The sequence below is a fragment of the Miscanthus floridulus genome, chromosome 13, assembly GCF_019320115.1.
Source record: "Miscanthus floridulus cultivar M001 chromosome 13, ASM1932011v1, whole genome shotgun sequence".
NCBI lineage: Eukaryota > Viridiplantae > Streptophyta > Magnoliopsida > Poales > Poaceae > Miscanthus > Miscanthus floridulus.
Window position 1 is genome coordinate 5,017,333 of NC_089592.1, and position 24,193 is coordinate 5,041,525.

Genomic DNA, 24,193 nt, shown 5'->3' on the forward strand with positions numbered 1-24,193 from the left:
CTCGGCGATTGTAGCGGCGATCGGGTGGAGCGACCCATCTGCCGCGTCCTCGTTCACCTGGCGGAGTGTGAGGACGCGAGTCGGTGTCGTGATATGGAGCACTTCGTTTGTTGAACGGCGGCGGTCTCCACTAGTGCCCGGAGGTTCCGGTGGATCGTCTGTTCATGAGGGTCATTTGGCTTGGACAGGCCACGCAGAAGCATTGCTGTGGCGGCGATGTTCTAACCGGCCTGAGCAAACTGTGGGGGATCGGTCCCCTGTCCATGGTGTTGTGCTGGACCTGACGGGTGCGCCCCCGGGCGCCGCTCGCCGGTCTATGCGCGTGGGGCGCAGTGTGGTGCGCCGGGCGTGCCGGCGCAGTTGGTGGCTAGTGCAGCCACTGTTGTCGTAGTGCCTCACCGTGCTCCTGTGTGAGCTCGGGGGGTCTTCGTACGAGAGCGCGGTGAGGTGTGAGTTTGTGAGGACTCTGCTTCCGCCGGCGGGTGTCCCGGAGCGTCCGCCATGACGCACTCCGGGGACGGACGGTGGCTAGGCACCATGTCGCCGATGCTGGAGCTGTCACTCTCACCATCGTCATCCATGAGGTCGAGGAAACAAGTGTGAGCATAGTTCGCCATTCCCACAAATTCCGATGCGAGAGGGGGCGGCGCTGGCATCCTTTGGAGCCCCTGGGCGTATGTGTCCATGGAAGACGCGAGGCCGTAGGGGTACTGGTCGTACGACGGTTGTGTCGGGGACAACGGGGTTCCTCCAGGTAATCGGCCGAAGATAGAGAATAGTAAGTAAATAACAGCGCGTACATTACTCACAGCGGGGTTTGATTAGAGAGTTTGCTCGGAAAGAAGCGTAGATGCCGCGTCGTCGAAGCCATGCGTCCCGGAGTTGATGGAGGGTGCTCCTCCGACGGGTACCAAGACGTGAGCCTCCTCACGGAGGTGTAGCACGCTGAGCCGGTCGGCGACAAAGTCTAGGCTTCCGAAGAGGAAGGCCTGGGATGGCTCGAAGACGGGTGGAACGCGCATCCCAGCGGGTGAGAGTGCGGGAAACTCCAGCGAGCCGAAGCGAATCGTATCGCCCAAGCCCGCCACGGCGAGGGTGGTGGAAAAGTGGGTCATCCAATGACTAAAAAGTGTTGACCGTACAACGTCTTCCCCACGGACGGCGCCAACTGTCGGTACAGAATGTGACCAACTAGTAAATATTTATAGTTTTACCGTACATTGTGATCGGACGTGGCCTAGCACTTAATGACACAGGGTTTATACTGGTTCCGGCAACGTGCCCTATGTCCAGTTTGGGTCGGTCAGTGACTTTATTCCTGAGCCCAGGTGCTTGACGTTTGCAGTGGGGTTACAAACAAGTAGGAGAAAGATGGGGTGTACAAGAGGTCCGGTCGGAAGGGCCAAGAGCGATAGGAGCTACGCTATAAGCTAATTGTTCAAGCGTGTGCTTGGGATATAAACCCAGCGGTTCTGTGGTTGTGAGCTGATGAACTCGATCGATGTTGGTTATCTTCAAGAATGGCTCTCCTTTTTGTTGGAGGGGGCGCGTCCCCTTTTATAGATAAAGGGGATGGTCTTGCAAGTGAGAGGGTGAGGGTACGTATGCTACCGAGCCTTGTTGCCTACATCTACCGAGCCTTGTTGCCCACGCCGACGGGTACAAGATAATGGTGGGCGCCTACAACACTGTTGATGTCACTGTAGAATGTCAGATGCATGCGGGAGGTCGTGCTGCCTTTTTCAGGGATGGTGGACGATGGTGCCTGCCAATACTGTTTGATGTCTAGAGGCATGTGAGGAGTCTCGCTATGTTCACCCAATACGATAAATCCTGGCGCCCATGCCGCTATCGATGCCCAGAGGCACATGGGGGCCTTACCGTATGGGAGTTTTAGCGGCCCCTACAATACTGTAGAGGGAGATGTCGGCGCCTATCAATATTGTTTGTGTTAGGTTGGCTGCAGAGTACTGTTCCGTGCAGGGTATGGTCCCTGATACAGTGGTTTTGACTTGTGAGCCTTGCCTTGCTTTTCTCCGCATGTCTTATGGTTCCCACCGAGCGGGCGTCCTCGGTCGGATGGCTCCAGTCGGCTCTGAGTGTGCTGGTCGGAGAAGAGCGGTGAGCAGGGTTCCTGCGAACCCGGGTCGGAGTCGGAAGTGGTGTTTTAAGCCAGGCCTTCTGATTGGAGAGGCCGTCCGGAGGCGGTTGGAGTCGAAAGTCGAAGCGAACGCTCCGGTCGGAGAGGTGGGCCGAAGTAGCCAGACCTTCCGACCTTCTGATGGAGTCGAAGCGAACGCAATGAGCGGGCACTGTTCCTCTTTGGCCAGACCTTCCGGTCGATGACTGGGCCATCCTTCCGACCTGTCATTTTAGACTCTTGGGTCGAGCCTTGGCGTAAAAGCCGGCTCCAGAGAGACTCCGGGTTTGCCTTTTTATTTATCCTCTATTCGCATGGATCTTCTTCACTCCTGAAGCTTCGTTCCATGGGCGGAGCCGAGTGAAGGTCAAACTTGGCTCCACACCCCCCCCCCCCCCCCCCCCCCCCCCCCCCCCCCCCCCCCCCCCCCCCCGCGTCCGTCCGAGACGTCCTCCTGACCACACGCAAGGAAACTAAGAAAGCCCAATAGGCAATAGCCCAGACTACAGGTGAGCGGAGGCCGGAGGCCGCAGTCACGCACTCACGCTCGACCGCGTCTATGCTAGTTCGCCTTCGCCATGGCGCCGCGCCTCCGCCAGCAGAGCAGAGACCGCAGCCGCCCTGCTGGCGACTCACCGTGACGCCGTCGTCCTGCTCCTGCATTCTTGCAGCGTTGGTTGCCGGTCGCCGCATCGTCGCCACTCACCACACTTCTCCCGTTCTCTGCTCTCCCCACCACGCCGGCACAGGCCGCAACGGCGCAGCCCGTACCCTGCAGCAAGCCAGCAACGCTAGCACTAGCAGTAGCAGGACTGCACTCTGAATGACAGCAGGAGCACTGCTAGCCTACAGGTTATTTCTTCAATCTCCAATCTTTTGCTCTATTTCTTTTCATGTTTAGTTTTGCTAGATTCAGATTGAAATTGAATAGATGTAATTTGTTAATTAGGTAGCAAAACAATGGTTCGTCTGAAAACTCCTTCGAGATCAAGATGAATCAGATGTTGGGGAAGAGGAAGAAAATCGTCTACGTTTGAGAAATTGAATCAGATGTTGAGATCAGTAGATGCTGTTATTCTGTTAAGCGGCTAATAAGTCAGACATGTGTGTTGGGGAAGAGGAAGAAAATCGTCTACGTTTGAGAAATTGAATCAGATGTTGAGATCAGTAGCTGCTGTTATTCTGTTAAGTGGCTAATATGTCAGACATGTGTGTTGGGGAAGAGGAAGAAAATCGTCTACGTTTGAGAAATTGAATCAGATGTGGAGATCAATAGCTGCTGTTATTCTGTTAAGTGGCTAATATGTCAGCCATGTGCTTTTAGAGGTCACGATGAGAAACCTCAGTCAAAGAAGAAGAAGAAGAAGAAGAAGAAGAAAACAGAGGTAACTTTGTTGAAATGGCTCTCACTAAAAAAACATCACTAAAAAAACAGAGGTAACTTTGTTGAATGGACAATTTGGCCCCCCCTTGCGTTTGGGGCACGCTCCGCCACTGCTTCGTTCCATATATTTCTAGCAGGAAGCAACAAGTACTCTAGTTTTCAGTCCCAAGCGCGTGCGCTTGCTCGCTAGGCTTCCAGTCAATAGCTAGTGGGATATGACGGCTGATAGTGTCGTCGAAGGAGAGGGGAGTAACGGCGGTGCATCCGGCGAGCAGGAGCGGCGGCCTTCTGTTACCACGCGCGGCGTCTTTCGAGCGGCGTTCAGCCGCGCTATGGCTCGTCAGGCTGAGGCTCGGGCTCGTCGGTCGCCGTACTTCCTCGCTGGGGCGGCGAACGCCCACACTCGGGCCTACGACTATGCTCTGACGTACGCACACGTTCGGGCGTACGTTTCACTACTGGCTATGAAGGGCTCAGGCCTCGTGGCTCTCTTGTTGGCCACGGTTGTCCTTGGTGGCTACGTCCAGTCGCTGAAGAAGGAGGATTTCTTCTGCATCATGGCAATTGCCGTGATACAGACAGCCGGGTGAGTAATCTCCTCGATCTATTTTTCTCCCTTCTCTCTGTAAGTACGTTGTACGTATTTATTTCCAATACAAGATTCACAAGACTACATATTTGTATGGCCGCGTGTGCTGCGATGTTTTTTTTTAAAAAAAAAGACAGCGAGAGATTTACCATATTTCTTATTCGACAAGAGAACAATAAAAAAACACACGTCACAACTTCACCACTTGGTCCAATTAGGGACGAGTCCATCCAAAAAAAAACTTCAAAACTGAGAGAAGAGAAAAAACGAAGGACATGTTGTTTTGGAATTACTCCTAATCACTTTGTTAGCAGAGCATTCACTTTTGTCTGATCGACCAGATTGTTCTTGCGGTCTCAGTTCCTGAACAACTCCATTTGCATCCAGAGTTGACTTTTGAAAAAAGATTCGCATCCAGAGTTGGTGAGGCCGAATGAATCACTTGACTCGCTTCCATAGGCCATGTTCTGCTTATCCCATATTCGATTTGTTTGACTTGTTTTTTTAACTGGAATAGTATTTTTCTTTCACAATAATTCAGCCAGAGCCAGTTTCAACTAAGATTCAGACCAACGAACATGACAATGTTACCTGCGTCTAGGTATACCTAACTTAGGGCTAGATTGGATGCACCCAACTAAATTTTAGCTATCTAAAATTTCAAAGTAAAACTTTAGTTAGCTAAAAGTTTTTCGGCTAAACTTTAGCTAGGATATTTAGATGCTCCAGCTAATAGACTCAGCTAAATTTTAGCTGGCTTTAGCTGGGTTGAAATAGGCTTAACCCAGCTAGTGTATCCAAACAAGCCCTCAGCGATAACTTCTTAAGAAGAGAATAGGCCGTGTAATCTAGGTTGAGGCAACTGGTACGATATTTTATTTATATAAAATAAATCATATAGTGTCACCTAAACACGTTGACCAAAACCGCACTACTGCAGGAATGGTTTCTAGGGCGGCTGGTGAGACTTTGTAGAGGCGGCTCGACCAGCTGCCCCTACCATACCGTCTCTAAAAATCATATATTTATAGGGACGGTTCCAAGACCGCCCTTACAAATCGATTTTGTAGGGGCGGCTGGAGTTATCGGTCACCCCTATAAAATCGATTTGTAGAAGCGACTATAGTATCAGCCGTCCCTATAATACCTGTTTGTAAGGGCGGTTCAGTCTAGAATCACCCCTACAGTATATTTTTTCGTAAAAAAATTCAAATTCAACCAGAACATATATATATATATAAAATTTAAATCCGACCACAAGCACAAGAGCATTATATAAACTATCATTACAAGTCTAATTCACAAGAATATATACAATCCATCGTTAAATAGACATAATTCATAAGTCTAATTCGTTACACAAGTCTAAACCGTCTCACAAGGTAAGACCAATATCAAATTCCATACACATTGTTATCAACGGCCTAGAGCTAGCCTTTCAGTCTCACGAAGGTGTTGGTACTGAGGATTTCTATCTAAGTTAGAATCTCGATCATGGTAGGTGTCTTTGACGTGTACAATCTGATCCAATATAAAGTTGCAAAGGTCGTCGACGAGCTCTAAGAGTTGGTCATCCTTGTATGGGTCTCTTTTCATTTCTTTCTCTTCTTTCCACTACAAGAGAATAAGTTTTGGTTTAGTATTTTATATCATGTGCGAAGTTTTTATACTACGTGTGAAGAGATTCAAACTTACCATTAAGGGGTGTCTTCTGTAAGCACCGGTGTTACTTATCGTAGAACATACATAGTATCCACAATGTACACTCCCAGGCTTCTGCTTGGGGCACTGTGTGTTTTGCATATGGAAATGTTAAGTAATGCTTTTGACAGTCATGTAATGGAGTACTAAAGTAAGTTACACTTACCACATATAGTATTTTTATAGCCAGCCTTTCCTTTCTTACTGGATCATGCCTTCCATGATATTCATTGACATAGAACCTGAATGTCATATTCGAATTATTTTAGCAAATACAAATTGTTAGTATCCAAAAGTGAACGTTACAAGTATGTATACAAACATATAAGCTAATGAGAATTGTCGATATGTATACGTCTTGAGAATCGATATGAAGTCTTTGTATGTCACCGGGTCCCTATCTATTGAATCAAAGACACATGCCATGCTCCTCCTGACATCGATGCCTATACAAATCCAGTGGTTGCTGCATGGATTTAATCATAGAACTAGATAAGCTCTTTTGCATCGAATAAAATATATCGAACAAAGCTTTAAGTATAGAGTTGAACTTACTCGAAGTTGTATGGTAGCCATATAGTAGAGTGCTGTTGGAGATTTTTAAAAGCCAGGGCAATGTATACCGAAACCTTAAGAGACTCTTGCCTTAGTTTCTTCGCACGGATGTTCTCTTTCTCCCAAAGGGTCTTTCCAGCAGCTAGCTCTTTAGTATCTAGTTTTCACTGTCTAGGGTAATTAAAATTTGTTTGTGCTATAGCTTGAGGGTCTATATACCCGGCTTTCACACTTGGCATTTGTTTTACAATATACACTTGCATTCTACAAATCACGACGTGGGTTAGTTACAACAAAATACAAATATTACATTCATATCATATCGGGAGGGCAAGGACTTACAGGCATCACATGCAAATTAGATTTATTTCCATTGCTCCGTGGTGAAAGCATGTCTGCATGTCATTGAAGTCAAAGATAATTTTTTCCGGCTGGGCTTCCAAATATGCCGGCAGGGAAGCATGTTTGTACGAGGTCTATGCTCTTTAGGAGAACACACAAGTAATAATCATGGAACCTTCTCATTCCAAGTGGTAGGCGCTGGATGTCCCGGTTTGATAGGAATGGCTTGCCTCTTTTATATGTTTTCTGCAATCCTTTGACCATTTGATGGCATCAACATTTGGATACTTCTTTGCTGTTTGGTGGACTTTGCTAGTGATGGCCTCCTCAGAAGCCTGTGTTGGGACTTTTTTAACTTGGTTCTCAGGCTTGAACTGGTCATGGGCATACCACTTGTGCACCAACGAGACGTCTTTCATCAGAACATAAATTGGCCTTATGGTGATTGGATGCTTCTTTCGAAGTTCCCATTCAGGCACGTCCTCATCTTCTTGTGCGTCACCTTCTTTAGGAGGCACTCGTTGTTCATGTATTGGCTGCACTTGTTGAGAAGACTGTGGCATCTCATCATGCACTTGCTCGGTACAAGCTGGAGAAGGTTGTGGCTTATCAGGCACATGCTCACTAGGAGGCGGGGAAGAATGTGGCATCTCAGGAATGTGGTGGTCACGAGATGGTGAAAATATCTCCCCGTCCTCAACAACTCGCTCCAAATTTGAGAGAGGGGGAGGCGGCGAAGAAGCATTCAATATAATGTCCCGTTTGTGCCAGAGGATGAACTGTCCCATTACGTCTCCGAGTAACACTAGCCTCTCGGGAGTTGCGTAGTCTATCCTCCTCTGCATGAACTCGGGCTTCATGGTATGCACCTTGACCCTAGTGTAGTTTGGCGGAATCTTATTATTGTGGTGTAAGCCATTGGGAGGATGTGCCACACCCGTTGCCACCTCCATCACAATGTTCTACCGGCGGCTGAGAAACACCAAGGTGCAACTAGTTGGCTCCCGTATGTGATCGACGGGGGTTGTGGCTATAGTGGAACCTTGGCTGCTAGGAACTTCCAAAGGGCTGCCAACTAATGCTAGTTCTCTCGACGACGCCATTAATGTCTGTGGCTCCATAGATAGTCCTTGCTCCTCCAGCGCATTCGCATCTAGAACCTTCTCTTGGAGCTCAAGATTATCCTCCCAGTCTCTGCCATGTTTCTTGTACATGTGCCTATCCTCTTCAAATCCATGCTTCCATGTCATCCTTTTTCCTAGCCCCCTGGTGTGGCCTGTGTGCTCGTTGTTTCCCAAGCCAAGGCTAAGCTCATCCCTCTCTCTAGAAGGATTGAATGAGCCCTTCTCCTTGTCTTTAGCATATTTCAGTATCATTAATACTGCCTCTTGGGTCTCCGGCTTATCAAACTTAAGATTACCACCGGATGATTCTGCACTCCTTGGATATATCCAATTCCTTGAGCGTACCTTCAATTCTTCACATCGATATTCCTAGAAGCTGCGGCCTCTTTGTCCATCTTCCTAAACTGCTCTTCCTTAGCATAGTAGCCACCAGGGCCGAGATGATGGTGGTGTTTGTTTCTCTTCGCCAGCTCGGTGTTACGGGCACTGAGCTCCAATGCCTTCGGTGAAGTCTTCTGAGCCACGAGCTCCTCCCATTGACTAGGAGTTATGTTGCCGAACTCGTTGAAGGGAGTTAACCCCTTTTGGATATACTTCTTGTTGAGCTTTGACCTTTAACGACAGAATGACTCTCCCATGATCTTGAAAGCATTTTTTACCAGTTCTTGCTTACCCTTTGAAAATCTAAAATTAAGCTTCAACTGCTTATCCCATAGTTCATCCTTTTTCTTCTCTGGTACCTCTTTCCAGTTAGGGATTGTTGGGTTCAATTTATCTCTTACTAGGGCCCCGATCGCATTATAGAATCATCCTCTGAATTCATTCGGCTCAAGGATCTCTCCTGCTGGCCCGACCTCTGTTATCACATAGCATGCCTTATCTAAATATTGGTTTGCTTTTCTATCCCCTGATTTCCTCTTTGGCTTGGTAGTCATGTTTGTGGTTGTGTCTTGAGGTTGTGGAGCAGAGGCCTCATTGTCCGTCTCTATGGCTGTTGCCTCTGCTCTCCTTTCCTCTACTCCATCTTGTCCGGTGAGATGTCGTGGTCGTCAACGTTGTTTTTTCTAAGTTTTAGGAGGGACCTGTATATACAACAAGTCAAAGTGTTAGCAGAGGTAATACAGCCAAAGCTTTAGCAAAATTTACAAGCTAAGGTTGTATCCCTACCTCCTCATTTGGGTCAAAATCCTTGTCCAAATCTTCCTCTATTGGCCTCCTTTTGGCTTCACGTGGGAAAGGATCCTCGGGACTTACATATCCATCTTCTAAGTCCTCATCGTCGTCGTCTTCATCATCATCATCCTCTTCTTCTTTGCCTTCAGCAGCCTCTCCTACTCTTCCCTCTGATCCCCCTTCCTCCACGTCACACTACTCCTGAGTAAGTATCACTTCTAGATCATTTTCTAACTCATTATCGAACTGCTCCTGAGTAAGCTGGTCCTCTAGTGCTTGCTCTTCATAGGTTGGCTGCTCATCATGCTCGAGGCATCGGGCTGCACTGTCTACTATCCGCGACATTATTTCGTGCTTTGTTCTACTAGATGCAAGAAAGTGTGCTTTAGGTACGTGAGAAGGTATAAGAAATAAAAAAGGCCTAGAAAACAAATTAGTCCTATAAAACAACAATATATCAAAAAAAGAGTAGTAGCGGCAGTAGAGGCCTCAGAAACCTGTCAATCATCATTTGATCATGAACTTGGAGCATTAAGGCATCATAACAGAGAAGAGAGGAGAAGGCAATGTAGGGGTGGCTAATAATGATGCCAAATTCCTCACAAGTTCTTGATCATCAGCTGATATTCCATATAATGTATGGACTTGGACAATTTCATCATCGACAAAACAAAGGAGAGGAGAGGGGAGATTTGGCAAAAAAAAGCAACAGCTGCTTAGCAAACATAGAGCAGCAGCTGATGGCAAAAATAGCCAAAAAACAACAGCATTGGTCTCATTATTAGCAGAAACCATGCACCCTAGATTATCACAAAATATTAGATTAACCTTGCTATCCAAGGTTAAAAGAATAAAATAAAGGATAGAACACAAATGTTTATTAGGCACATCGAGCTAAACACAAATGTTGATTAGGCACATCAAGCTAAACACCAAAAACCCGAATGGTGGCGGCAGAGCTTCTCGCCCCCATGAATGGTGGCGGCGCTAGGGTTAGCAGTAGGACCTCGCGGAGCTCCAAGGCACAGAGGACGAAGAGGAAGAGTGGGGAGGACTGCCAGAGTGCACAGCCGGGCGCGCATGGGCCGACGTAGAGGATGCAACTACACAAATATATGGAAAAATCTAGCCCTGGTTTAGCTTACTCAAAAAGAAGACTGAAGGGCCTAGTACTGGAGTGAGGATGAAAATTGAACATGCAAGACAATAGAATTGAGAGAACATAGCAAAGGACATGCTTCTACAACGACTTCCACATTACCAGCAGCTCCTGAATGATTTACGATCATAACTAGTATGCAACATAAATTACAAGTAGTAGTGGTAGAGGCCTTAGAAACATGTCAATCATCATTTGATCATGAACTTGGAGCATCAAGGCATCATAAACACATGGGACCATATATAAAAATAGTGAGCATATAGAAAAACACAGTAGGGGCAGCTAGTAATGATGCATAGTTCCTCACAAGTTATTGATCATCAGCTCATATTCCAAATAACATATGGAGTTGGACAATTTCATCATAGGCAAAAGAGGGGAGAGGAGGTGAGAGTTTGCAAAAAAAAGCAGTTGATGGTTGCAAAAAAAATAGAGCAGCTGCTGCCAACATAGAAGTAGTAGAAGTAGTAGACAGAAGACCAGAAGTAGTAGTAGGGAAGTAGAAGTAGTAGACAGAAGTAGTAGGGAAGATAGAAGTAATAGAAGTATTAGACAGTAGTAGTAGGGAAGTAGTAGTAGTAGACAGAAGTAGAAGTAAGTAGTAGACAATAGTAGTAATGAAGTAGTAGAAGTAGTTGACAGAAGATAGAAGTAGTAGAAAGTAGTAGTTGGGAAGTAGTAGAAGTAGTAGACAGAAGTAGAAGTAGTTGACAGAAGACAGAAGTAGTAGACAGTAGTAGTAGGGAAGTAGTAGAAGTAGTTGACAGAAGACAGAAGTAGAAGTAGTAGACAGTAGTAGTAGGGAAGTAGTAGAAGTAGTAGACAGAAGTAGAAGTAGTTGATAGAAGACAGAAGTAGTGGAGGGTAGTAACAGTAGTAGTAGTGAAGTAGTAGAAGTAGAGTAGATAGAAGTAGAAGTAGTTGACAGAAGACAGAAGTAGTAGAAGTAGGAGACAGTAGTAGTAGGGAAGTAGTAGAAGTAGAGTACAGGAGAGGAGAGGACAGGAGAGAGGAGTTACAAACATGGAAAGCTGTTGCCTGCCAAAATTGAAAGCTAGAGTTACAAACAACCAAAATTGATGTTCTTTAGCAGCATGGAAAGCTTAAATAATTATCTACAACTATGTAGTTATCAACATGAGCAAGTTAAGTAGTTATCAAGGTCGAAATACACAAAATTCCAGAACTGTACAGCACGCAGTCAAAACCTGACAGTGGACTTCAAAATTTAATATCTCCCAAACCCGAGGAGATAAAATCATGATTTTTTTTGGACAGCATAGATGACTAAATCTCCTACAACTTCTATATCAACAAGTTTCTTAGAAAATGATATTTTTAACACAAAATTAATATCCCAACATAAACTGCACATGCTACAGTTTTCATAATACAATGCAATAATGTTTTCCAACAAAAAACAATGCCATTGATGGCTAGATGGCTGGATGCACCGATAAATAGAGAGAGAGGGAGATGGAACCACTGCCACCACCACATGATATACAAAAAACGTCTCACCATAACCAGCCCCACACACACTTCATCATTTTCATCGTACTAATCTAGACCAGCATACAATCAAGATCCAAACCAAATATTGACAGCCCCACATACACTTCATCATTTTTAGCAAAAATCAGGACAGCCAACACCAAATGCCTTAACCTTGACATGCCTGTACTACTTCTGTCTTTCCTACTACTTCTGTCATGTTGTCTCACAACACCCTTTTGTATCATCGAGCCATAAATTAATCCGATGAAACAACAATAGATCATAAAACAAGTAGTAGTAGTGGTTGAGGTCTCAGAAACATGTCAATCATCATTTGATCATGAACTTAGAGCAACAAGGCATCATAAACACAGGGGATCATATATAAAAATAGTGAGCATTTAGAAAAACACAATAAGGGCGGCTAGTAATGATGCATAGTTCCTCCAAGTTCTTGATCATCAGCTCATATTCTAGATAACATATGGAGTTGGACAATTTCATCATAGGCAAAAGAGGGGAGAGGAAATGAGAGTTTGCCAAAAAAAATAAAGCAGCTGCTGGTTGCTAAAAAATAGAGCATCTGCTGTCAAACCTAGAAGTAGTAGAAGTAGTAGACAGAAGACCAGAAGTAGTAGTAAAGAAGTAGTAGATAGAAGTAGAAGTAGTAGATAGAAATAGAAGTAGAAGTAGAAGATAGAAGTAGTAGACAGTAGTAGTAGGAAAGTAGTAGAAGTAGTAGACAGAAGTAGAAGTAGTTGACAGATAACAGAAGTAGTAGACAGTAGTAGTAGAGAAGTAGTAGAAGTAGTAGACAAAAGTACAAGTAGCTGACAGAAGATAGAAGTAGTAGTAGGAAGTAGTAGAAGTAGTAGACATAAGTTGAAGTAATTGACAAAAGACAAAAGTAGTAGAAGTAGTAGATAGTATTAGTAGGGAAGTAGTAGAAGTAGTAGACAGAAGTAGAAGTTGTTGATAGAAGATAGAAGTAGTAGATAGTAGTAGTAGGGAAATACTAGAAGTAGAGGACATGAGAGGAGAGGAGAGGAGAGAGGAGTTACAAACATGGAAAGCTACTGCCTGCCAAAATTCAAAACTGGAGTTACAAACAACCAAAATTCATGTTCTTTAGCAACATGGAAAGCTTAAATAATTCTCTATGACTTTGTAGTTATCAACATGATCAGGTTAAGTAGTTATCAAGCTCAAAATACACAAAATTCCAGAACTATATAGCACGCAGTCAAAACCTGACAGCAAACTTCAAAATTTCATGTCTCCTAAACCTGATGAGATAGAATCATGATTTTTTGGACAACACAGATGACTAAATCTCCTACAACTTCTGTATCAATAAGTTTCCTAGAAAATGACATTTTTAACATGACATTTATATCCTAACATAAACTGCATAAACTACAGTTTTCATAATACAATGCAACAATGTCTCCCAATAAAAACAATGCCATTAATGGCTGGATTGCTGGATGCACCGATAAATAGAGAGAGAGGGAGATGGAACCACTGCCATCACCACATGATATACAAAAAACATCTCACCATAACCAGCCCCACACACACTTCATTATTTTCATCGTACTAATCTAGACCGGCATATAATCAAGATCCAAACCAAACATTGATAGCCCCCCCCCCCCCACACACACTTCATCATTTTTAGCAAAAATTAGGACTACCACCACCAAATGTGTAGATGGATGCATGATAGCACATCATTATAGGTAACTAAAGGCCCAAACATGCTTAGGGGATCATAGGGATACCCTAAATGGAACTAGACATGCATTTCCCAACTTTACAAGCTAATTAATACAACTAGTTGTCAGCAACACAAACAAAATCAACAATTCAGATTAGCCAATCAATGGAAACTTGAGAAATATAGCTGCCAATCACTTCAAACTTGAGAAATACAGTTGCCAATCCATCACACAAGACTGATAGGGCCGGGGAATGGAGGAGAAGGGGTTGGGCGTACCTACAGAAGACCGGGCAGAGAGGGATGCCACCGGCGGTGCGTGGGGGCCAAGGTGCACAGCCACCGTTGCAGGCTCGCCAGGGTAGGGGCACACCAACCAGGGAAAGGCGCACCGGCTGCCGAGGGAGGGACTGCGGATGCTGAAGGGATCGGCCACTAGGGCAGGACCGCTAGGGGAGGGGGCGTGGATGCTCTGGAAAGGCGTGCCACCCGTCGAGGGAGGTAGTGCGCGACCGCCGGGAGAGGAAGCGCGTGACTATCGAGAGAGGTAGCGTGCGGCCGTAGTGTTTGAGGTCAAGGTCGGAGATGGGGCGCCAATGGACTGGCCGACCGAGCACAAGCTCGCAAACCCTAGCTGCTGTGGCGGCTCAAGAATGCCGGTGGTTAGGGCACAGAGGGGGTTGGGGGAGGACGGCGGAGGAAGGGCATGGGGATGGTGGCGGCCGTGGGAAATTTCTGCAGCCTACCGGGGTCAAAGAGGAAATGAGTGCCCAAGACTTAGCCAAATTTTGGCCTCCCTGTGCGCTCGCCTATATATACCGCAGGCATTTGAAGGGGCGGTTCGTGATTAAGCTGCCCCAACAAATATTTTTCAATTTATCTAAATTAATAAATATGTATTTCATATACAAAATAACACAATGTAAATTTATATAATAATAATTTGATTATTATATATATGTATAAATATATATATAAATAATTTGTTGATATATATTTAATTCTATATTTTCTTCTTTATAAAAAATAAAAAATATATTTAAAAAATTGAAAATTTGAAATTCAAAACTTTGAATAGAATTTTAGGACAGTAAATGATCTAACATGAAAATGTTGTAAACTTTAAAATTGTAGAACTCATCTAGATATACAACTTTTGTTTTGGTCATCTTTTCATGTGACGAAATTTGAATAATTCAAAATTTGAATTTCAAGAAATGACAACTTCAAACAAGATTTTGAAATACTAAATGATTTCAGCTAAAAAGGTTATAAATATAAATGTTGTAGAACTCATCATCATCTACAACTTTTATTTTGATCATTTCTTCATTTAACAAAGTGTTAGTAAACATTGTTCATAAATCCACATATCACTCATAGTTTCATAAACTATACGAGAGACTTGTTGATTTATGAACAATGTTTACTATCACTTTGTTAGATAAAGAAATGACCAAAATAAAAGTTGTAGATCTTGATAAGTTATATAACTTTGGTATTCATCAATTTTTTAGCTGAAATCATTTGGTGTTTCAAAATCTTGTTAGAACTTGTTATTTTTTAAATTTGAAATTTTGAATTGCTCAAACTTTGTCAAACGAAAAGAATAACCAAATCAACACAGTAACTTGATAGGGCATGATTTTAGAAAATTTTAGGAAAAAATCATCACATTTAGAGTTAGTATGAGGGAGAAAGACTAGTTGCAAATTTTACCCAGAGATTAAAAAGAAAAATCACTACTGTTCATGATGATCAATGATGAACAAGTATGATTTCTCTTTTTAATATGTGGCTAAAACTTGTAACTAATTTTTCTCCCTCATACTAACTCCAAATATGATGGGGTTTTCCTAAAATTTTCTAAAATCATGCTATATCATTTTAGTCTGATCATCTATCTTTGTCACTAATTTTGGATAATTCAAATTTTGAATTTCAGAAAATAACAACTTCAAACCTGATTTTCAACCACTAAATAATTTTAGCTGTAAAGATGATCAATATAAAAGTTGTATAACTCGTCAAGATCTTCAACTTTTATTTTGATCATTTCTTCTTTTTATAAAGTGTTAAGTGCTTGTTTTAAGTGTTTCAATAGTAATCCGAACATGTTGCAGTAGTAATAAGTGCCTGTTTCAAGTGTTTGCGTGTTAGAGCTGTTTTAGTAGTAATAGAGTGGATGTTGCAATAGGTTCTTCTGGATGTTGTAAAGGGTAATCTCACACACATGCATAAATACAGTCTCACACACATACATAAATATATAGTCTCACACACATACATAAATATATAGTCTCACACACATACATAAATAAAGTCTTACAAACACACACACTTACACAAACACTCCACATTCAACAACTAGCAAGCCCACTGTAACGACTTTTCTCTTGACACCTTTTCGTTCCTATGGCAATATGTCTTTAGGCAGGTTTTTTTCCACAACACTGATCTTCTTAGAAAAGTCTATGAATAACGGCATCTCATCGTAGTTATTATAAGCTTCAACATAGTCTATGCCATCAACTCCAATAATGTGTTGTTTCTGGGAGACAACCATGTGCTTTGTCTTCTTCTTCGAGGGGAGGTTACTTTGTGGCTCAGGCATATAGAAAACTTGTGCGACACGTGAAGCGAGCACCCAAGGGTCATCTTGGTAGCCTAGTGTCAGGGACCAATACTAAGGTACCCAAAGAGGAGGAGCTAATAACAATCAACGGTTGATTCATCTAAGTGGTCAGGAGCGCGACTACACCTCTTGCTGGGCTCCACCTCATCTGACCACCAAGGCCAGGGGCTCTGCCTCGTTCGACCCCCGAGGGTTGGCTCTGCCTCAGTGGACACTAAGGTTGCAGGCTCTGCCTCGCCTGGCCCCTAGGGTTGGCTCCGCCTCAGCTGACTATCGAGGGTAGTCTCCACCTCGGTCAACCCCTGAGGGCCGGCTCTGCCTAGACTGATGTCTGAGGACCAACTCTGCCTCCCCCGACGTCCGAGGGTTGGCTCCGCTTTGGCTGACTCCTAGGGGCAGGCTCTGCCTTAGTTGACACCCGAGGGTAGGCTCCACCTTGGCTAACCCCTAAGGGCTGGCTCTGCCTTGCTCGATCCCTCAAATACAGTTCCTAACATAAGTTCACGTCGTCGCCAACCACTACGGGCCAGAGAGTACCACTCAAGGTCAAACTTCTGCCATCATGCAGGGAGCGGTCACATCTCAGCATGACCCATCCCCACGATATGTCATTCCAGAGAACTCACATCGCCCATAGTGACGGACGCGTGGTCACTGTGTTGCCAACTCCCTACCTGACCACAGTCCAACATCAGTCAAACCGGCATCAGTTGACTAGCACTGTACCACTAGCCCCCTGCATGGCTTTCTGTCAAGGGACCCTCTGACCATTCCGTTCGCTCAGATGGGCTAGAAGACATGAATAACGCACGACACCCGCATGTAAGCTACAGCGGCCAATAGGACCCACGGTACGCCGTCGCTGTCACCACGATCTACAGGGTCAGCGAGACCCACGTGAAGAGGAGAACCGTGCACCTCCAAAAGCTTTATTTCTCTTTCCTTTTTCCTCCTCCCTTTGGTGGTAAAAACCCTACTTCCCCTTGACCTATAAAAGGGAAAGAAGGGCGTCCCACTGAGGGGATTGATTCATCAACAAACACATCGCATCACACCAGAGACTTGGGAGCTATCTCCCCCTCTCGCCAGTTTGTAACCCCCTACTATAAACTCAGTGCTAGTAACATGAGCAGCTCGAAACTAGACATAGGGACATTCGGCTTGAACCAGTACAATCCTTGTGTCCTCTTAGCACACCATCTGGGCCAGACACGCAATATACAAATTTAGTAGCCGGTGCTTACTCGAAACACCGATAGTTGGCATGCCAGATAGGGGCGTTTTTGCGTGTCTCGACATCAACACCAGGCCTTGGATGGCTAATCACAACATCAGCTGGGTCCTAGGCGCGTGCGTGCATTTTGGGAACCTGGACTTCGTCATTACGACAGTGGGAGAGTTGGTGCGGTCTTTCGCTGCCACACAATCTCTCCTCTTCACTGGCCTTGACACAATCACCGAGGCGCCTGAGGAGTTATAGCTACCTACAACGGAGGTCCATGCCCCCAAAAGCAACTAGCCCCTCAACGTCGACTACGGAAGGCCATGCATCGTAGGTTCGGTGCACGAGCATCTTGAGCTCCACCGTGACACACGTGACACCCCTGATGCTTGCAAATGCAAAGTGCCCTCAAAACAACCTGATGAGGACGTACCGGTCTAGCAGGCCCAATAGGGCGGTGAGCCACGCACCGCAGTTCCAGTGCATGAGTGTCTTGCCTGCGACACCCTTGATGCCCGCAGGCGTGCCTGTGGTGATGCAAAGGAAGGGGCTAGCCGTGGCTACCATCCATGTCATGGCGGACGCTATGACAGCAGTGAGGACCAAAGCCGAGCCCCTACTTGATGGGACCTCAGGCCTTTGACTGACACACCCTCAAGGGCAAGGCAAATCGGGACGAGGATGCCAACAAAGGCGCCTCCAAGCCTCCCAACAAAAGGAAGAATAAAGCGGCGGTGTGGGAGCTCGCTAGCAGCCGACGCCGACCGCATGGGGGGCCAAAAGCCTGTGGAGGGCACCCTGAGCCACTTCGAGAAGCTACTTGATGGGCCATGCCCAAACCATGCTTTCCCCATCAAGCCCCTATACAAGGACTGCGTTCTCTTGAAGCAGTTCTTGTCCGGAAGCTCTAACAAGGGGGAGCATAGGACAGAGCCTAGCTAGACAAAGCACACGACATCGCCCCCCTTCCCTTGGCCAAGTATGCAAGGACCGCCATAAGCTCTCCACACCATAGGAGGGACTGCATGTCATCATGGAGATACTGCGGCCAGGCGCCTACAAACTCAATGGCGAGATCTTCGTTGATGCCTGAAACATTGTGCAGCTATGACACTTTTACCCCTAATAATCGCATACTTCTTCTTATTATTAGTTTCGCTATCGAACTCCCCGATCTTTTGTGACACCTGACCCTAGCAAACAATAGGGGGTCGGGCCTCACTCGGGTGCTAGTAAGGACAGATCTATCAAGTAGATAATCTCTACATACACCCCTTTTCCACAATTAAGACCCAAAAGCAAAGTTTACAGAAATAAACCATGAGTAAAATAGGTCGGACCGTGAAAAACCTATGCCCCAGCGGCTACGACGTCTTTGCTCACTAGCATAATTGGAGTTTCTTTTCTGCGCCCTGGGCTTTTTGGGCCTTAGGCATTGAAAGGGCCGGTACACTTTAAAAATCTATCCGCCTAGCAAACATTCTCAGCGCCCGACCCCCTTTCACATTAAAACTGAGCAGCTAGGTTTACGAGAACAGGCTCTGAGTATAACTGGTCGAGCATTGGGAAACCTATGGCCCAGTGGCTACGACGCCTCTATTCACCAGCGTGATCAGAACTGGCTCACCCGCATCCCAAGGTTTTATGGCCTTAACGACAAAAAGGGTCGGAATGCACTAACCTTTTATACAAAAAGGGGAGAAGAACTAAAAATTTGTTTGCTATAACAAAATTTAAGAGCTTGTCCATTTATCATGAGTTCCCTGCCTGGTTTATGTACCTAAACTAAATTCTCACGTGGGATGTTCTCATCCTCTATCTCTGCATGAAAACCTTGTCCCAGTAGGTAACGCAAGTCAATTGGATGGCTTGACCGACGCCGTGAAACGGGTAGGGAGCAGTAGGATGCCCCATGCAGATCATGCCAACCCCGTCATGAACAACAGACCCGAATCCCGCTCAATCATATCCGGTAAGAGCTTCCCAAACCCATCATTCTTATCATCAAGGTAAAACCTATGCCTAGGTCGATCAAATGGCTCCAGGAAGCTTTCGAAAGACGAGCACATGCCTATCCAAATCTTCCCCATGAAGGATCCACCGAGCAATGGTTTGCTTTCAAAGACTACGGGCCACCGCAAGTAAGTGGGATATGGAGCTGAAAATGCTCCTACGGCCCATTAACGCCCAGGAGTTTGAAGGCTCGCTCACTAGTGGGTTCACAGTCGCTCTAGGGCACCCTAGAGTGAGGAGAGGTTAAGGACAGGCCTGCTAGTGGCCAATACCCGAAGCGCGCGGAGCACCTCGGGCGTCCTGACCCTCGTTTCGAGTCTTGGATGATGCAAGGTCCATGGTTTTTCCTCGAAGAAAGGCATCGAGCCCTCAGACCGGTCGAACGGATCCGAAAACTATATGGACTGACCACCAAGAATCTAGAGTCTATCACCAGCTGACCTCGAACTGGGCCCCCAAAGAAGGGGATGCCGGGGCTCCATTCGAAAAAGCCCATTAACAACTCATCGAACACTGTGCTCCGTCCAACGAGGAAAGCATGGCACGGCTAAGCCCCTTTGTTCTAGTGAATGGACACATGAGGGACGACGATCACAAGACGAACCGACCCTCGGATGGACCCCTGCTATGCGTGGGGGCTCGGGGGCTCGACATCACAAAGAGACCGAATACGTGGTTGCAGATAGATGACAAGTCACCTCCGGCTATGGAAACCACGGATGGGGCAACAATCACAAAGTTGAGCCAACCCTTGATCGAACCCTAGCTATGTGAGGGGGCTTGATGAAAGTTGGACTCGCAAGGAGACTGAACGCGTGGTCACAGAACGATAGCTCGAATCCTAGGGAGGGGGTATGTACGACAACAAGAGATGATTTCTCTTACTAATCTCGCTATCCTCTCCACGATCTTTAGTGACACCTGACCCGAGCAACGGTAAGGGGTCGGATCTCACTCGGGGGCTAATAAGGGTATAAATACACCCTTTCTAAAACAGTCACCGTACTCGACCTCTTCCTCACGATAAATATAGTGGCAAGGTCTGTGGAAACAAGTGATTGAGCATCATTGGTTGGACTATGGGAAACCTATGCCACTGTGGCTATGGCACTCTTACTGACCAGCACGATCAAAATTTCCCTCCTACATCTCGGGCCCTATGGTTTTAACAAAAGGAAGGGTCGGAACTCATGAACCCCTTTCCACACATAAAAAGGGAGGAAAAACAAACTTAGACAAACAAAATAAAATGATAAGTTCGTGCAATAGTGCAGAAGGGCCAAAGTTTGTCTGCTTGTTACATGAATGATTACTCGACCTATCTGACTAACTAACCCCTCTGGGGTAGAACTGTGTCTTCCATTTTATCTGCCAGGTCCCGCGAAAGAGGAGCCAACACCGCCTCTATCTCATCTAGCTTGGCGTTAGTGTAGCCAGGCGTGAAGCCAAGGCTCATCGTCTCTAGGTTGATGCTATCCCCATAATGAGAATGAGCAATCATGAAGGATTGATGGACCCCAGTGCAAAGGGCGTCCCTCTCAAGCTGGCGCACCCACGCCATGATCTCGATGGCACAGGCCACAAGCGAACTGGTCCCCTCCGACCACACCACCTCCAGGTCATCATAGACCACTCTAAGGGCGGCGCTCAAGATACCGAGCTCGTCTCTCTCCGTCTGAAGGTTCCTCCTCACCTTGGCGAGCTCCGTGGCTAGCCCGGCAGAGACGCCCTCGACCTCTAGCCTCTAAGTTGTCGTGGTTCTGAGCTCAGCATAGAGGGAGCTGATCCTCTACTGCGCCTCGTCATGCTCTCGGACAGTCTAGTCACGCTCCTCGTGGGCCACGCCACACTCCGAGCGGAGCCTCCCCATGGTTTGGAGTAGCTTGTCTTGCTCCTTATGTAGTCGAGCGACCACCTCGGCATCTAGACTCGCCCTCCGCTCTAGGTCTGTGAGTTTCTCCTCGGCCAAAAGGTAGAGGATCCGCCTCTTCTTAGCCTCGGCCAGAAGGTTGAGGATTTGTCGATGTGTCTCGGCATCCCTCTAAAGCAGCTCATCTCGCTCCCTCCTGACTCTAGCGGCCTCCTCGTCATCTTGCCGTGCCCTTGCCGATAGGGCCTCGAACACCCTCTCGGTCTCCTCCTCATGTCGATGGGCCTTGGCCTCCCATAGTCAGAGACTGTCCACCTCCTCGGCAAGGGGAGTCAGCTAGGACACCCTCTATTGGGCTGCAATGAGCTGGGCAGTCACATCCCTATGTAGCCACGCCTCTTCGACAAGGCGGTCCTAGTTCTCCTTCTGCTCACAAAGGAACCAGGATTTCTCCTGGCTGCGAGCGATAAGAGACTGAAAAAACATGATGGTCAGAACACAAAAATACATGAAGAAAGAAGAAGGCGAGAAGGCAAGATCAAGTGAATACCCAGCCAGTGGGAACGACGACTTCGCGCAGGGCGCCCCTAGCATGGTCCAAGGCTTTTAGCGTGGCTGCAATCCCATCATGGAGACTCTCCCACTCCATGCTCTCAGTGGCATCATCGAGGGTGAAGAGTGTCGATGTTGGGTCCCGTGGATTCCCCCACTAGAGCAGGGGCTCATCCCGCACGGGCGAGTGGCTACCCCCCGATGTCAGAGCTAGGGATGATTCCCCGCCGGTCCTCTCTACCACCACCGCGATGTCTAAGGACCCCTCAGCCACATCCCCCTCTGTCCGGCCCACGTCGGGCGCCGTCACTTGGGCTACTAGTGGCGCAGATCATGCCGCTGCCTCGTGCATCGCCATGATTGCATCTAGCTATGTCTCACCTATCACAGCTACTACCATCTCTACCTACATCGGTAGGGCCTCGATCGGTGGCATCACGCCCACCATGGTCGACGCCACAAGTGTGGTCGGTAGCTCTATCCGCCCCGTCGCCAGAAGCGGAATCACCTCCATCGCTGGCTGCTTAGCGACTTCTGAGGGCATCCCTCGAGCCTTGGCTCCTGCTTGTCCCGCAGAGGGCACAGGCGCCACCATGGGCACCGCATGACCAGCCGACGACGCAGTCACACCAACGCCGCTCTCGCCCAAAATGGGTGCGACATCAACCGACGGCTACCGCCTCACTTGAATGGTGACGCTCTTTTTGGCTCCAGCCCCAAAAGATTGCTTCGCCTCAAGACACTGCAAGAAAGAAAAGCATGAGTCATGATGAAAATAGAGAAAAACAGAGGAGTTGGTGACTTACATCAGCACTACTGGGCGGTGGATACGTTTGGGGGGTGAACCCCTAGATCCCTGCTCCTCCTTAGGGGGGCGGGGCTACTTCGAGCACGCCCCCTACTCCTTGGCAGAGGGGCTCGCCTTGCTTGCATCTTGGGGCACAGCGACGGAGCCACCCTCCTCCGCTAGCACCTCGGGCATGGTGGTAGGCCCGCTCGCCCCTATTGGCTCCTAGGGCAGGCTGATTATCCGGCCTATCTCCGTCGGCCTCTCGAACATGACCTCCCCTACATGGAATGGGAAGGGCCCTGACCCCTGCAAGGACGAGCAGATACCTATCAGCACATCCTCGCTCTCTAGGTCATCACACTTGGTGTCGCTAACAACCTCATCATCGTCCTCCTCATCATTGTCATCGTCACTATTAGTGTCCTCCCCTCGCTCCCGTGCTCGCAATTTCTGCTACCTTTTCTTCCTCTCGTCCTCCGTCGCCTTCCTCTACTGCTCGGCCTCGACGCAATTCGCCGCCCTCATGGATGGATCCCTCGGCAGTAGAGCTAGGAGATCCATAAGGATGAGGGCCCTCGGCTAGTCCCCCCATCTCAATGTTAGTTTCAAGAGGTCGAGAGATCAATTAAAGAGGAGGCATGAGGAAAGGAAACTTACAAAGATGATTTAGCCCAGTTTCGGCCCCATCGAAGGGTGTCCTGGCACCGGGTACACAAAATCAAGAGGGACGCCTGCATCATCCCGAGATGGCTCCATCGCCTCCTTGATGCGCTATGTGACTTCAGAGGGGGAGAGCACTCCCTCGGCCAGCACCATCTCAACGAATGACACCTCAGGCACCATTGCATACAGTGGAAGCGTACGCCTCATCAGTGGTGCCACCCTCCTCGCATGGTAGGCTCCAATGATGCCCGACCCTTTTAGGCCCCTCTCCTTTAGGATACGGATGGCGACAAGGTGGTCCTAGATTTTCTTCTTGTCCTTCTCTGGGACACCCCACTTCCACAAATCTAGGGCCTCTTCGATTAAGCACCTGAAGAACTCCGGCAGGGTGGCAGTAGTGTCGTTCTTGAGATAGAACCAATGCGAATGCCACCCTTTGTTGGAGGTTGATAGCCACATCGACAGGTACTCGCTGACTCGGTTGTTCTGAAGGTGGATGCCGGCACATCCCATCGATGTATTCAACTCCTGCTTCTTCTCCCTCTTCTTCTAGAGGGTAACGGCAAATAAGTGCTGCCACAGATCAAAGTGGGGACTAATCCCTAAGAATCCCTAATGCAGGGCGATGAATGCCGCCATGTGCTGGATTCCATTGGGATTAAGGTGCTGTAGCTTAATCTTGTAGTAGTACAACAACTCCCCAAGAAATCCATGAGGAGGGGTAGCGAACCCTCGCTCATGGAAGTGCGTGAACGACACCACATAGCCAGCAAGCGGCAATGGCACATCCTCCTCACCAGGTAGTAGCCACTCGTCCACGGTCCACGCACAGAGATGAGGCCCTCCATACGCTGGAACATGATGTCAGAGCGGCACCACAGATCCATTGGAAGATGGAAGCGAGTGAACACGAGCTCGACGATGGCTGAAGACACAAATGCAGGAAGCCTAGGCGATTAGCGGCGGAGGTTGTAGATGCAAAGGCTAAAAGGCAAGGTAAGAAACCCTAGGGGTGAACCCTCTTGTTTTATAGGGGCGATGGACACGAGGAAACCAACCCT

The 24,193-nt window shown here is 47.1% G+C and overlaps 1 protein-coding gene across 1 annotated transcript in view; it reads left to right on the top strand.

Moving 5' to 3' along the window:
• Positions 1-2,645: 2,645 nt before the first annotated feature.
• The window catches only part of LOC136501518 (uncharacterized), a 30,633-nt gene continuing 9,085 nt past the window's right edge, over positions 2,646-24,193 (top strand). The window contains exons 1-2 of the mRNA XM_066497045.1: positions 2,646-2,992; positions 3,090-4,110. Of these exons, the coding sequence (XP_066353142.1) occupies positions 3,740-4,110 (371 nt within the window). The 5' untranslated portion in view covers positions 2,646-2,992; positions 3,090-3,739. The remainder of the gene's footprint in view (positions 2,993-3,089; positions 4,111-24,193) is intronic.